Source organism: Lissotriton helveticus, chromosome 4_1, assembly GCF_964261635.1.
Source record: "Lissotriton helveticus chromosome 4_1, aLisHel1.1, whole genome shotgun sequence".
Classification (NCBI taxonomy): domain Eukaryota; kingdom Metazoa; phylum Chordata; class Amphibia; order Caudata; family Salamandridae; genus Lissotriton; species Lissotriton helveticus.
In genome coordinates, this window is record NC_136063.1 from 688,632,856 (window position 1) to 688,648,373 (window position 15,518).

At 44.2% G+C, this 15,518-nt stretch overlaps 1 protein-coding gene across 1 annotated transcript in view; it reads right to left on the bottom strand.

The window, feature by feature from the left end:
- The window catches only part of SNTG1 (syntrophin gamma 1), a 1,650,669-nt gene that overhangs the window by 1,209,373 nt on the left and 425,778 nt on the right, over window positions 1-15,518 (bottom strand). Inside the window, exon 7 of the mRNA XM_078686185.1 lies at window positions 6,437-6,539. Coding sequence (XP_078542311.1) covers window positions 6,437-6,539 — 103 coding nt within the window. The remainder of the gene's footprint in view (window positions 1-6,436; window positions 6,540-15,518) is intronic.

A 15,518-nucleotide genomic window follows, 5' to 3' on the forward strand; every position in this document is an offset into this window, starting at 1 on the left:
GAAAGTAACATGGAGAATGAACGTAGAAAGTGAATGCAGAAAACATTAATGTAAAGAACTTGGGGTCTGAAACTGACAATTATTCATGTACTAAATGTGTTAATTAACTGCGTCATTTTACATTTAGGTTAATGCATTATTTGAAAGTGCCTTATATTCTATGCAATTTCGTTAAGTTCACATGATGTTTTCTCATGTTAGCTGAGTCTTGTAGGTCTGAAATGTAGTTCCCTGGAAACTCTTGCTATAGAATTAACTAGTCAAATTTTATGTGTGCTGTGGTAGTTGTTCTTTCTCTCGTTTTGGGTAGCAGGTGAAAGAAGCACACCTGTTAGCTAGAATAATGTATTTGTGGTATTAGACAGGCACGGAGAGAAGAAGTTACAATCGTGTGGCTTGAGTTGATTAAGGAAGGTCATTGTGCTTCACAGAGGAAATGCCTGGGAACCAAGGACAACTTGTAGCACAAAAGAACACCACTGTCCCATGGAAAAGCACCTTTAGGATCGTACCCAGAGCAGATGGCATTATCCAAAATGGATCTTGAGAAATTTGCCTACGAATAATGTGATGCTGGGAGTAGGGAGAGAGCCCCACTTCTTATTTGCCTTTTAAGAGAGAGCATCTTAGAATAAGCTCTGTCTTGGTAGCTTTAAGCTACCTGACCCATTGATGATGGAGAGACTTCTTAAGAAGACTCCACATGCTGACACCTTTTATCCTTCTTCCTTAGGATGCTTAAGTAGGGATGTCTATTTAGTGTTAGTGTAGGGATAGAGTAATGCTTTTCATCCATCAGCCCTCAACGCAGGGAAATTTGGACTCATGTTTTCTAATCCTCTGCATTCTACTTCTTAAACTAATCGTGTTACTTATGCTACTTCGTTTCAATTGGATTAGCAGATTTGGCTTCATTCTAATTCTGATGTATTTCTACACCCTTGTATTGAGGTAGCTTTATGTTCAGTTATTTTTGGCTTTGTAATAAATCAACTAATCTTACGTAGTTGTCTGTGGTTACTATGGGGCCCATTAGGATGTTGGGCGGATTGCCCCCGCCAGGCTGGCGGTAGCCACCGCCAGCCTGGCGGGGGCAATCCGCCCGACATCCTTCCCTGAATTCCCCCCGCCATATTAGTATGTATGGCGGGGGGACCACGGCAGAAGAAAACACCGCCCGCCACTTTTCCGCCCCGGTCGCCTTGCGGCCAGGGCGGAAAATGTTGAATATGGTGGCGGTGTCTATGAGACACCGCCAGCCATATTACAATGGGCATTTTGCAATGCTTTTCCGTGGCGGCATTGCCACTTTTCCGCCCCGGTCGCCTTGCGGCCAGGGCGGAAAATGTTGAATATGGTGGCGGTGTCTATGAGACACCGCCAGCCATATTACAATGGGCATTTTGCAATGCTTTTCCGTGGCGGCAATGCCGCCACGGAAAGTCATGCAGTGTTCACTCTGGGGGGGCCCTGCGGGCCCCCAGAGTGACGGCCAAAGGGGGGTGGCACACGGGGGGGTACCTGTGGTACCCCCCTTCATTTGCATAATCGTAGCAGCAGGCACCGCGCGGTGCCTGCAGCTTCGATTATGCAAATGCGTGCATTTGTTTTTAACATTGTGGCGGGCGGTGCAGTGAGCACCGCCAGCCACAATGTTAAATTGAGGAATACGCCCACCACTGTGGCGGGCGCATCCTAATGCCAATGTCGGGACCCCCGCCCTTTAGGCGGGCGGTCCAGATCTCCGTTAGGGTGGCGGGCGGACAAAGTCCCCCCGCCATCCTAATGGACCCCTATGTGTCTACTGGGACTATTGTTTATTTGATTGGCTATGATAACAAATGTCCTCCCCTCTATGCTTTCACGCTGTGAAAAAAAACCCATCAGATTGTGACTCTAGAACAGGTCTAAAACTTATGGGCCCGGCCCTTTCAAGGTCATTCAATTAGGTGACAATGTAATGTAGTTCTCTAGCCTAGGCAGCACAGAACACAAGACTGTATGCCATTCTGCAGGTCAACGTGTGTAATTTTCAAATGGGAGTAGCTCTCTGGCAAGAAGAATGCATGCCTCTGCTTAGCACCCTCCAATAGTGCAACCTACCAGTACCCTAAAATCTGAACTAATCTGAGGAATTTGGACGGCCTTAACTTATCAATGAGCTCTGGGGTACAAACCAGTCACAGTGAGTCAATAGAGCCCCATTTTGTCCACACACAACCCCACCTCTAGGGTTATTCCTTTTAAAGCAAATTATGGTACCAGACCCACAGATGAGGACCAACAATGATGAAAGACAGCACACAAACAAAGCAGGTATGGAAAGAAGAAGTGGTGATGCAGAAAGCCCATTGTTTCCTGAGGACTTTCTATTTGCTATTGGCAGTGTCTATTTCTATTATTGATCGACTTCATTTGAGATGGAAGCTGAAATTAAGCTCGTTTTCAACAGTCGGCGTAGGACGGCAATGCAAAAACTGGAAAACTGGTAGCAATCTTTATCAAGTGTCCAAATCACAAGCCCTCCAATTAATATTGTGAACATTTAACTGCTAAAACTCTCATGATGTTCATGGCATGTTTGAACGGCTGGCAATACCTGTCTATATGCACTTATCTTCAAGCACATAGGGTTCCACACCAAAAGACTCGCCGATTCATCCACACTGCTGTCAACTAAAACGACCTTTTGTCAATTCTTTACCTCTACTGGGTGTCTCTGACAGCAACGTTCATTTGGTGAATTGTAAAGTGTGAACATATTTAATACACCTGTAAATAAGCCTGCATCTTAATACTTGGCTGACTAGAACTTTCATAGATGTCACAAGGTGAATATTCCACCTAAACAATGAACTAATAGGGTATGATACACGCCTGTACCTTTTTATAAGGTCCACACCACATGAATCTCCTGGGCTGCCTCAGAATTAACTGAACACCGACAGGTGGATGAAATGGTAAATGTCAAAATAGTAATCCCCAGCGAAACTGTGTGGGTCTAATTTAAATTACATCTTAAATTATATGCTTCACAAGCCTTTTATTAACATGTTGATTTATCTTCCACAGGATCAAAGGCAGTGAATTCACCAACCTACTCCTCTATGCCTCAAATAAGGGCTCACCTCACATATATGACAGGATATCTAGAGATACTTTCTGGACAACTCTCTTAGACAGTGTGTTTAACAAGTTAACTCTTGCTACTGCCATCAGCCAATGTAGTGGTGATAGATCAAGGGATACATTTTGGGAATGCTGCAGAAATGCAATGGCAAACCAACTTTTTTGCTGAATTTTATTGCTGTTCTTTAGACTCGGTACAGTGCCTCATGTATGTGTTCTGACCTCTAAAAAGGAGTCCTTTATAGAGGACGAATCCCATCACCTTCCGAAGAGGCTTGCTTCATCATCTGGGACCTCCTTTTGGTTTCAAAACCGAGTGCAACCAAGGGCTACAACCCCCTCCATGGGAGGGAGGAGCTCAGGGATGTTTTAGGTGATCAAAGTTAGGATTGACTAAATCCACTCGAAGTGAAGCAATATAGATGTTTAATGTGATGGTTGCAGTGCGTGCAGTGATAAAGTGAAAAGTTATTTAAAATTGGCTACCAGGAAGAAAAACACCTTTATTCTGATCTATCCCGGTGTCAGTACTAAAACCAGTGCATATGCAGCTTTAACCAAATAACTGCATTAGTCTGAAAAAATACAGGTTTACATGTTTCAGCCTTATTGATCAAAATGTGATCTCGGCATTCCTCAGGACCTAGATAATATATCGCTGCTGCAAAAAGAAAATAAAAAAAATATGTACAAGTTTCTCAAAATATGGGGTTGGATATGATACAACCTACATTCTCCTGTGGCTGCATGCCTATTTTAGGATGTCACAGGGATTTGGACAGAACCCATTATTGTACGGGTGCACTCCTCACCTCACCTGGCCAGAGCTCAGGGCAAGAGGCATCGCTCTATCCATCGGTATGCTGGGCCGGACTCGAGCTGGAAACTGACATATTTTGAGAAACTTGTACATATTTTCTTTTCTTTTTGCATCTATATTGCTTCACTTCGAGTAGTTTTAGTATATCCTAGCTTTGATCACCTAAAACATCCCTGAGCTCCTCCCTCCCAAGGAGAGGGTTGTAGCTCTTGGGTGCACTAGGTTTTGCAACCAAGAGGAAGTCCCAGATGATGAAGCATGCCTCTTCGGAGGGTGATGGGATTTCGTCCTCTATAAAGGACTCCTTTTAGATTTAGGAGGTGTTTGAAAACTTTTACTGTTTTTGCTCCTGAGCTTGTCAAGCTGAGTCAGACCCGCGGATGAACAGGTGCCCCCTAGGCCACCATTTGGCAGCCGGACACCCATGGGGGCCCTGCTGGGGGCCCCCAAAGCAGTTTCCCAATATCTTTTTGTGCCGGGAAGGCCAGCACAAGAAGGCAGTGGGAAACTGCCTTTGTAACCCCTCGGTCGGAAAGACCCGGGGGATTACTGTGGGCCTTCCGGATGGCGACGGGAGCCTGTCGGAAGCCATTCGGAATACTGGTTTGGTTTCCCTTCCAAACGACCCCATCGTAATGGGTCAGTTAGAAGGGATACCGAATCAGTAATTATGATGCAGTAAGGATGGCTCCGGCCGAGGGTCGGAGCCAAACCTTACTGTATCCTAATCTGCCCCTTAGATGTGAAAGTGAGATAGCCAGGGTACACATGTGCGCTAAAGGTACCGACATCACTTTGGACTTTGTCCTTACAGTTTGAAGATGGACTAAAAAGAATTAAGTACAATATAAATGTAGCACAAAGGTTCACCCTGATATTCTCATAGCAACATGATTTCTCTAACATCTGTGTACTAAAAACTTTCCTTGTCATGCTTTTTGCTGTAGGTCCACTGAAATGTATTCTTAGTCAAAAGTAGAAAGGGAAGTTTGAGCTCTCCACATATTTTTGAATTCGTTTTAGGCATGAAGTATAATTAGTTGCATGACAAACATTCATACTTATCAAAAACGGAAACAAGCAAGTAAGTGATATGAATATAGCATAAAAACGAGAAAATGCCTTGCCCATGGGAGAAATATGACGCCAAGTAAAAAATATCACAGATGTTTGGTATCAAAGACATTATCCAGGACTCAGTGAGATATTTGTCGTGTTTGCTGTTTAGCCTATGAAGAAACTTTTCAGTTCATCTTGATTAAACAGAGAATTATCTCCTATAGATGATAGAGGTACATGCTTAAGCAAAAAAAAAAAAAAAACACAAAAGTCCCTCTCAATGCTGAAACAGTGTATCTATTTTAATCTGTTAGAAAATATAATTTAATCATACAATTAGGCTTTCATTAGTCTGTGTCTATGGTATAAAACAACCGGCGTTGTTTTCATAGCTGAGGTCTATTGTAAGATCAGATTTCTTCAAGAAAGGTATAGTGAATTTAGTAACCATTCTGTGATTGGCTGTCATTGGGATAGGTATGAAGGTTCTAAACATTAGCCCCCAATGCCTTATGTTGTGAGAAGCACTTTTCTGAGGCAATCATGGTTAGCATTTAGCAGATGTATGGTAGCTTATCGTATATATAAATAAAAACAGGAAATTTACAAAAGGTAAGACCGTGTATGGTTCTATTTCTGATAATAGTAGCGAGCTTGAACCAATCACCTTGTGCCTATTTAAATAAACAGGGCTCTATAGGGTGAGCATCCTTGAGGAATCTTTGATTGCTGCCATAATATATTGTTTGGGGCATTAAGTCGGTCCTGGAAGTTAATTGTTTAACTTTTCAATTACTTTCGTCTAATCCTGCTGGTGAAAACGCTTTTAAACAACGAAAGACATTTTAAACAATTGACAACGATTTCCTCTGTTTTGCAGCTGAATAAAGTGGTCTTTTTCAATGTTAAATAAAAAAAAATATACAACAGAGCAATCTATCCAGAATATTAATAATGCATCCCCCTAAGCTCATGCAAAGGGGTCAGATTTGTTTCAGAAAAAGAAGTATCCTTAATGAGATGGGGCAACCCATTGACTTCCAATTATGTTGATACCCTGACTTTAGAATGGGCCGAGTTATCTCTATGATGCGGAACCTTCCAAAGCACTGTAGATCTCGTGGACTTTTGCTTTGAAAAATCCCACAATCTACCCTGTTGTCTGTGTCGTTGAGAGGACCAAAAATGATCTTCAAGTGTTTGTAGAGCGAGAAGGCTTCGCTGCAGTTCCAGCCAGTGCATGCTAATGTATTAGCTGCTGATGTACAGAAAGTTTGTATTCAGGCCACAATGCTGACTGGGAAACGGAGGTGTCAATCACTGTCAGGGAAGAGATGCTTCAGGCGCAGGCCGGCGCCTCAGCAAAAACTGGGGACTCGTATTTTCATGGAGTGCTTTTCTGTCTCCCAGCTCATCAGCAGTACTTACATGCACAATCTTCGTTAATCGGCAATTTGAGGAACGCAGGTGCTCTTTTCAGAAAGGATACTGTTAACGTGACTTCTTCTCCTGCATTCCGGAGAACCTGAACCTGTGAGGAATTTACAGAACAAATACACAGATTAAGAAATTCAGCATGAAAAAGTGTTAGGAATACAGAGATGGTCTGTTTTGTTTTACAGATGTACACCCTTAGCCAGCTCACAGGAAGGGGAGCATGCATCTAAATAGTCTTTTTGTACAGGCTTAGTACTTTGTCCTTATCTTTTCCATGACAAGCTGCAGCATCATTCAATGAGATATTTATGTGTAATTTAAAATGGAACACATTCCCAACCATCAGTCCGAAAATTCACAAAATACCACAGAAAAATAAATTACCGCAGATGTTAAGAACAATTTCTAAACAAAAACTATTTCAATTTGAAACAGAATATAAGCTCCAAAAAAAGAATAAACCTGAAAAATGTTAAAACAGTAAACGTAAAAAAATAGGAAATATTGTATTCATTATATATTGATTATGCAAACTCAATTCACTGCAAATCGCGGGACCTCGAAATCAAACACAACAATAAGATTATCCTTTTAAATATGCTCAGTATGAACACAGATTAAAGTGCACATCGATGTATAACATATATCATTTTACACATTCAATAGAGAAACCATCAATCATGGTTACTTTGTGCTGCACCTAACGGGGTCTGCGATAAAGGCACTAATTGATGGCTGTTCTTCATCTGAGCAACTCTGAGAACTCCACATTCTCAACATTTCCCACGTTGTACTTAACTCTGAAACCTCATAAACTGTCCTTCTTCTGGGCAAATTTACCATTTTTGCTATGGACGTTTATCCTGAAGCAATTCTGTCATTTGGGGCAATTCTGACATTAACAGGATTTTCAAACCATTTCAGGAATGTCTATGGAAATACAGGACCTCTTTGTGTTTTTTTAATGAGGAAACAATGTTCCTTACTTTTTGTGACTTTCTGTGGTACAGACGCCTGCTCCATAATTACAAGTCATCACTAAGCCACTATTTTTAGCTTAATGCTGCCTCCTAAATATTGTTTTCTTTAACACAGTTAAATGGGCATGTAATGGATGTGCTGAGACATTTCCAGCAACATCCATGGCTTTTGACACTGCCCCAGTTTTACGCGAAATCCCCAGAGGAGGCATAAGTGATCTTTATTTCTTCTTGTTCTCCTGCATTCTGCAGCACACATAGAAAGAGGAAAATGCTTCGTCATTGTTTTTGTGCAGAAAGATTTCCCTTTTGCACAAAAATATTCATCCCCTCAACGCAGGCACCCTTGCACCACGGTGAAAAGGTGCCATCCTTGGTGTACAGCAGGACAATATGCGCTAGTGTAGGGGAAAAGGACAGGAATACGCCATATCTTATCGATATGGCCCAATCCTGCAATTTTGTTTTACTGTATTGCAGTGTTATGTTTCATATAGGTACCCAAATATAGGCTCAGGTAGCAACCTAACCTTTCACCTATATTCTCCCTTACCATTACACTACATAACGGTTCATGGGAATGACCTTTTACCTAGTTACGGTACTGCTTACAGGACATGGGGTTTTCCCTGAAAACTAGCCTCAACCATTATGCATGAGGATTCTTGGAAACTCTTCAGGACTACCATATCCTGCATATTAACTATATATAAGGGTCATTTCTTCACTCACATTAAGTCTTACATGACACAGCAAGGTAGATCCCCTGAGGGTACCACTTTGGGTATATAAACACCATATCTTGCTGAGGTAGGCAGAGGAGAAAAAGGACTTCCATGCTGGCATACTGACACGAGACGCTGAGGTTCCTGCGCACAGACACTCCAGCTCGCAGTGGTCGGACATCCCTCGCGGGGTGTCCATCTCGAGACCAAGACAGGGTCCCACGGTCTCTCATTTCAGGTAATGGAGTTGACTTTATCCTAGAGGGATTCTTGGCTCTACACCTACATATTTGCTAGGTACCCTTAGGTACATCTAGTTAGGGTCGCATCGTAGAAGTATGCATTTTTACTGTCATGTATTTTAATACCTGCCTGTGTTATTTGTTTTAGCACTATGGGAGAAATCTACCATCTTTTTACTCTGTGGTGCTTATAATCATTTATATCTGTTTCTGCCTTATGGTTGTTTCAGCACACCTATTTTACACTAGAATGAAGTTGCCTTATTGAAAAACTTCCCCACCGTTTATTCTGTGTATCTCTCTGAGACAAATTGAGCACGAGTGACTGAGTGAAAAGTACTGCACTCTTTCCACGAACCTTGATGGGACATACTTGTCATGTTCGACAGTTGCCAAGAACTATTCTCTCCTTCAAAGAGGGGTTTCTAGTTAACTGTGAGCTAGCTGGTATACATGCGAACATACTCGGTGGGGGTGTCTGGAATGAGTCTGGACACCAATCCCACAGTCTATGTTGTCTAAACGCGCAGATCCTATATACGTTTATAGGAATTACATGACAGCAGCACAGCAGAAAGGCCTGCCGCACTGCCCTATGGTAAAATCTCATAAATGAGGCCCAAAATATATTTTTTTTGCTTTCATGAGCACGTTGCCACTGAAACGACAGCCCACGGAAGAGTAGGGAGGCCTGAAGAGGAATTGTGAAATCGAAGCACCAGCAGTGGAATTTGGATAATGAAGCGTCCTGCAAGTGCTTAGTCATGGGGCTTACAATCATTGAGCTCAGCTTCAAGGTAAGAGATTTGAATGTCCACCCTCATACGTTCACATACCTACCCATAGAATAAAGGTAAGTGATCATGCCTGTGCCACCCGACTACATCAGAAATTGGGGTGAGATTCGGAGAGAATCTGGCTGCAACTGAAAGCACCAAGAAGCAGCGTTGGTGCAATTGAGACATTGAGGTCCTCATTTGTGAGGTTTTGCCTTAGTGCAATGCGGTGGACCTTCCTGCGGCACTGCCCTACTGCAAAAGAAAAGGGCAGGAAGGCACTGTATCTTCAGATACAGTGCATTCCTGTACTTTTCCCCTGCGCCTTCGCACATTGGGCTGCCGAGTTCAACGCAGGCACTTTTGCATCATGGTGAAAGGGTGCCTGCAACGCAGGGATGATTATTTTTTTGCAGGAAGGGAAACCATCCTGCACAAAAATAATCACAAGAGGCTTTCTCTGTGTGCTGCAGAATGGAAAAAGGAAAAAGAAGGGGAATAAAGATATTTGTCCTTGTTGTCCCTCCCTTACGCCTTACGCGCTGCCTCAGAGTAACAATTTCTCAAAAATTAGGGTCAGTGTCCACAGCCGAACTGGAAACCGAATCCGGCCCTGGCAAACTGCTCGGCCAGTCCCGATGGGGGGCATGGAGGGGGGGGGTGAGGTTGAGCTGTTTGCCAAGGCCAGTTTTGGGTGATTTTGTTACAGGGGGCCATATTGCAGCTATGTTGCCAAACCGGCCCCACCGTGGAAATGCCTGGTGCCCGCTACGGCCAGTCGAACCCTGGCAGTGCTAAAAAGCCAGGGATGTTGCGTGGAGCAACCCCAGCAACACCCATTGCATGACCCCTTAACACAGACAACTGCATTAAAGGAAACAGTATTTACAAGGCTGCATCAAGCCAAAAAAAGTGGCTATGTGCTGCCTCATAAATATGGAGCAGGCTTCTGCACCACGGAACGCCACAAAAGTGACATTCCGGCAGTGCAAGTGGTCTCATAAATGAACTACCACAAGCAAAAGAAGTGCCTCTCCAGATAAGGCTAATGTTTAAGATCAGAGAAGCAAGGAAATCGTGAACCACACCACATGGCCAGAGACAAGGCATTAAGTGGGATGAAAAAGGGCCGGGTTGACGATATTGAGGGTGTGGCTTAAAATCACCTAAACTAAAAGTCTGTAGTTAGCATATTGTGCCTCCTGATTGGTATTTTGCTGTTTCTGTCATTGCATCCAGATATATAATACAAAAAGTGACATTACACATACAGCAAGCCAGGACTATTGGCCTAGGATAAATAAACAACAATTATGGGTTTGTTGTATACAACATTGAAAATGCTTCAGTTCTGAAATGATGAGACTGTGAAAGAACTATAAAGAGTCTCTTTGAAGTTACATAAAAAGCAGCGAAGAGTGGAATTGCTGCAGAGAAAACATTTTTTCACACTGAGGGTGAGGGCAAAAATGGAGAACCCGATGCGGACCTGTCTCAGTGCCTGCTTTTAAGAACAGCCAGCACTGAGCATCGCCAAGACCGAGCCAACTTAAAGCCCTGGCCAGAGGTGTCACACAACAAATGCACCCCTTTGCTGGCTGGAGAACAGCAGTAAACACCACAAACACAATTGGAATTAACAGAACCCAGTGACACAGCAAAAACTAATGTCAGAGACCCCCTGCAAGAGTGGGAAAGGAGCGAGATCAGGCAGGGGAAACTTACTGCATTGGGGCATCATGAAAGAGAAGGAAATACTAAAAATACCCATAGTAGAAAGTGGAGGTCAAGACACCAACTTTAGATTGCAAGAATGGAGTCACTTCGCAAAGCACCCACAGCACATTGGTAACCTGACAGTGATTGACTGACATCAGCCTGAGACTCCCTCCAAAAACCCTGATAATCCACTCCAATAAGGGCTACACCCTTAGACCTGCATATATAGCAAAGCCAAAGAGTGCCAAAGACTGTGCACACACAATAGAAACACTGCCTCTTACTCTAAACTCCATTTTACTGATGCCAGCACATGCTCCAACCAGACCTGAGATGCAGCAGTGGCTCCTTCTAAATGGTGGAGGAGTGTCACCTCACTTAATGCAAACACAGCAGCAGCAGGTAAATGTAAATTAATACAGTGGATAGCAATATGACTTTTCAGTGCAGAGTGTGCATGTTGGATTGGCCGGCTGTCTTGCTATGGCCAGCCCAACATGCACACCTCAAACCCGTCCAACTACTGAGGGATTGTAGGCACAGCCCCTAGCCTCAAAAGGAGTGATGGGTTAGCCTGATCAAACCAATCCTAGTGCTTCTTCCTTGCTGACAACTGCATGAGAGGAGCTGCAGGATTGGTTAGGTTCATGTGTTCCTCGTCAGAGCCCATGCCACACTGACTCTCTCAGTCCCTGCTGAAGCAGAGAGGAGCCATCAGTGCCTGAAGGTATTTATAAACTAAAATGTTGATGATCTGGTGCAAATTCGTTGACTGAATTGATTCATGTGTAACCTGCCCTTTATCAGGATGCTGCTTGTTTTTGTAATTGAAAAGTACATTACGCGAAAGAGAGAGACGTGCCCACCAGGACCTAGAGCTGCTCTCACCTTGAGCAACTCACCCCTCAAGCTGTTAATGTGTTTCAGTTAGTGCTGCAGCATATTGCCAAACATTGACTGTGGTAGCATGGGGTGCTTTTCAACACCCAAGGTATCCTCACTGTATGCATGTCAAGTGTTGTGGAATAGGTGCAAATAAGAGCCATTAACTGTCTGTTCCTACAAAGGGGCTATTAGATCACTAGTCCATTCTGTATTTCAAACAGCCCTAAATATTTTGTTAAATGGTGGAAGAATGTGCTTTTCTTCTTCAATCGGGTTAAATATATGAATGCAGGAAACAAAATATCATGCTTTCATTTCGGGGAAAAAGCAGCATTTTCAGTCAATCAATCAAGTTGTATTTGTAGAGTGCGGCTTGTCACCCCAGGGGTGTCCAGGCACTAACTGCTTGTCTCATTCAAAAAAACAATTCTTGAGTTCCTTCCTGAAGGCTGTCAGCGATGGTGAAGTGAGGAGGTGGAGAGGTAGGTCATTCCAGGCTTTGGTGGTGGGGTTGGAGATGGAGCGTCCTCTGGTGCAACTGGATCGTATCTGTGGTATCCCTGAGTGGCGTGCTAAGCAGAGGTTCCCATTTGGCTGTTGGAAGTGCAGGCAGTGGTTCATATAGACAGGTCCTGGTTATGGAGGGCTTTGTAGACATGGGTCAGGGTCTTGAAAAGGCATTTCTTCTGGACTGGGAGACAGCGGATGTCCTTCAGGTGCTGGGGGTATGTGGGTTCTCTTGGGCAGGTTGAGGATCAGTCTGGGCACTGCATTATGTATTAGCTGTAGTCTTTGCATGATTTCGGTGGTGACGCTGGCATAGAGCACATTGCTGTAGTCCAGTCGGCTGGTGATGCGGGCCTGTGTTACAGTTTTCCTGGTGTTGGTGGGAAGCCACTTGAAAATCTTTTGGAGAATGCGGAGTATTTGGTTTATTATAAAAGTGATCTTGTACCTAATGCTTTTGTTCAAACACTTTAACTAAGCATTTTGAAAGCCTTTAGCTGTACCGTGGCTCACTTCATTATCTGTTTTTCTGTCTGCCCACGTGTTCTCACTGGGGAAGTTGGAGAAGCAGAGAAGAAATGATATGGCAAGTATTTGGCATTTAATGTCCCGCCTGCTGCACTGGCTTTGTTTGAGTGGTGCAGCGTGTCTCAGTCTCAAAGTCTATGAGGGGTGCAGTGGTTTAGCATGGCCATGAGACCTGGAGCTGAGCCACACTACCACTGAAAAAGTGGAGCCACATGAAGATGAACCTGTGCTGTAGGTGATTCAGACTGGAGCACCTCTGAAACATAGAATACAGAGAAAGCGGCACACAGGCCTAGATGACTGTTCTCCATGCAAGGGAAGACAGGTGGATCTGGAAAGGCTTCCAATATACTTGAACTGATTCCAGATGGCACCTGAGTAGGCCTGGATGGAGTTTGCATTGTTCTGCTTCGCGGAGCTCAGCAAAGTGCTTCAAAAACTCGCCTTTACTCTGCGGAGCTCTATGAGGGTGCTGAGCTACTCGGTGTGTGCATCTCAAGAGAGGACGTGCATACTAAGGTCCATCTGAACACATACATTACGGGCATGTAACATAATGGACCTTGAACAAGTATAATAAAATACACAGGCTTACAATATGTTAGACTTGGCATCAAAACTGGCAAGCATAAACAATGAATATATAGCAATCCCTGCAGGGAGGGGGCTAGGGGCGAATAATACAGCGGGATGTGCACATGACGAGACAAGATGGTAGTGCATCTGGACAGCCTCCAACGTGAGAATGAAATACAGAGAATTAGCCCAAATCTGGCTCTGCTTCATCTGGGAAGTTTCCCTGGAATTAGCCACCCCTGCACAGTGCAGCAGCCCCTGCTCTCACTGGCGGGAGCTGCACAGCCTGAAGGTGCTACTCCAAGGCCCTCTTTTCAGCCACAGCCCTGGCAGCTCCTGCTGTGCTAGGCATGTACCTTTTTCCTGCTTCCCTGCACCTGTGGAAAGGTTTCAGTTACAATCCCTTTTGACCCTTCTCCCTGCTCTGACGTGGCAACTCCGCAGCTCCCTGCAAGCGCTCGACAAGAGATCTTGTCTGCCATCCAACTTGGGCTCTGATTCCAGCAGCCTCTTCTGCCCTATAAGCCTGGTTTCAGCAGGTCACCTGTGCCTGTCTGTTTCTCTCCTTACCTCTGGGCTCTTTTGCAATGCCTGCCAAGGTCCATCCTCATCACCTGGCCCCAGGACTGATCCACCCCTGGCTCATTGCTCTGGCACGCAGCCTGCTCCTCCCTGACTGATGCCACTCACCCGTCCTGTCGAGCTCTTTTAGCCCTCTCAGTGCTGGTCTGCTTCACACAGATACATGTTTAAACAAGTCTGGGAAACACTGCTCATGTAGGTAGTCACCAGCAAAGTCTGCTACAGGGCAGATGTTGAAATTTTTGCCAAACTCCACACTCCAGTGGAGCGCAGAGTGGTAAAAACTCTGTGAACTCTGCCAGCAGAGGTCAGTTCACCGCCCACCCCACACATGAGAGAGATGTAATGACAGCGCTCTATTAAGATGCCCATCAAAGATGATGTCTTACGTGCGTTTCTGCATGTCCTTGTGGCGAAGGAGGAAGGGAAACAGTTGGATGAGTGGTGAAGCCTGATTCCATAAATGCATTTGCCATGTAGCCCGTACACTGAGGCTTAAAGCAGCCTCCTGGTGAGTGGAGCAACTACTAAAGAAGTGAGAGCCAGCAAAGGAAGGACACTAAGACCCTGATGTAGAACCCACAGAGTACTCTAAACCATACTCTGCACCCCAAATCAATGAGAGGGTGTATTAGTTTTGCATTACTGAGGGATACCTGGGTGTATTTTTAGCAGTGCTTCTGGTGCAATAAAGCAGTTTGAGGTTGTAAGAGCCCTACCCGAGTTAGGATTACAAGATACAGATCTTTAGCAGCGCATCAGTGCAGTGAACCTGTGAGCTGGAGTCAGATTTCTGTCTATCTTGTAATCAAGTGGTACACTGCTTTTTCAGGGCCCTGGTGCAGTGAAGTAGTGTGAGGGAGTAAGAGATTTTCCTTTTTTTAGAGTTACAGGATACAGACCTTAAACAGTGATCATGGTGCAATGAAGCAGTGTGTTAGTGTAAATTCTCAGTCTAGGCTGTGCTCACGTGACACAGAGCTATAGCTGGGTCCTGGTGCACTGAAGGTGTGTGAGAGCATAAGAGCCTTGCTATCAGTTTTGCATGTGTGCCAATTCAAACTGCAGGATGATGTAAAATGCTGTTAGCTACTTTCAGGATGTTCTTACTGTACTTTTTCATGTATCACATTACTCTTGTATGTGCATACTTTTAACTGACTGGCACAACTTGTTTGCACGATTGAGAGCCCTGGAGCTGTGGCTGAAGGCACGGCGATATTCTCAAGGGGTCTGTTAGTGGATCAAAAAGATGTTCAGATTCATAATACATAGCCATCCAATCATTGGCAGTGGCTCATGTATTGCAGTTTTAGTTGTGAATCTATGCACATGGGTGTGTACAGTTTTCAAAATTATGATAAGGTGAAAGTAAATGAAAATGCATGGGTTGTTGCTTGCTAATTAAAACTCATCCGGCGCTTTTATGTCTCACCACTGTCAGATGTCATCAGCCACCACTGCTGAGATTGCAAAGCAGACCATGCTTGAGAAGATTTCCTGACAAGACAGGAGGCTTCATTATGCATTAATCTTTTAATACAGTCACAAGC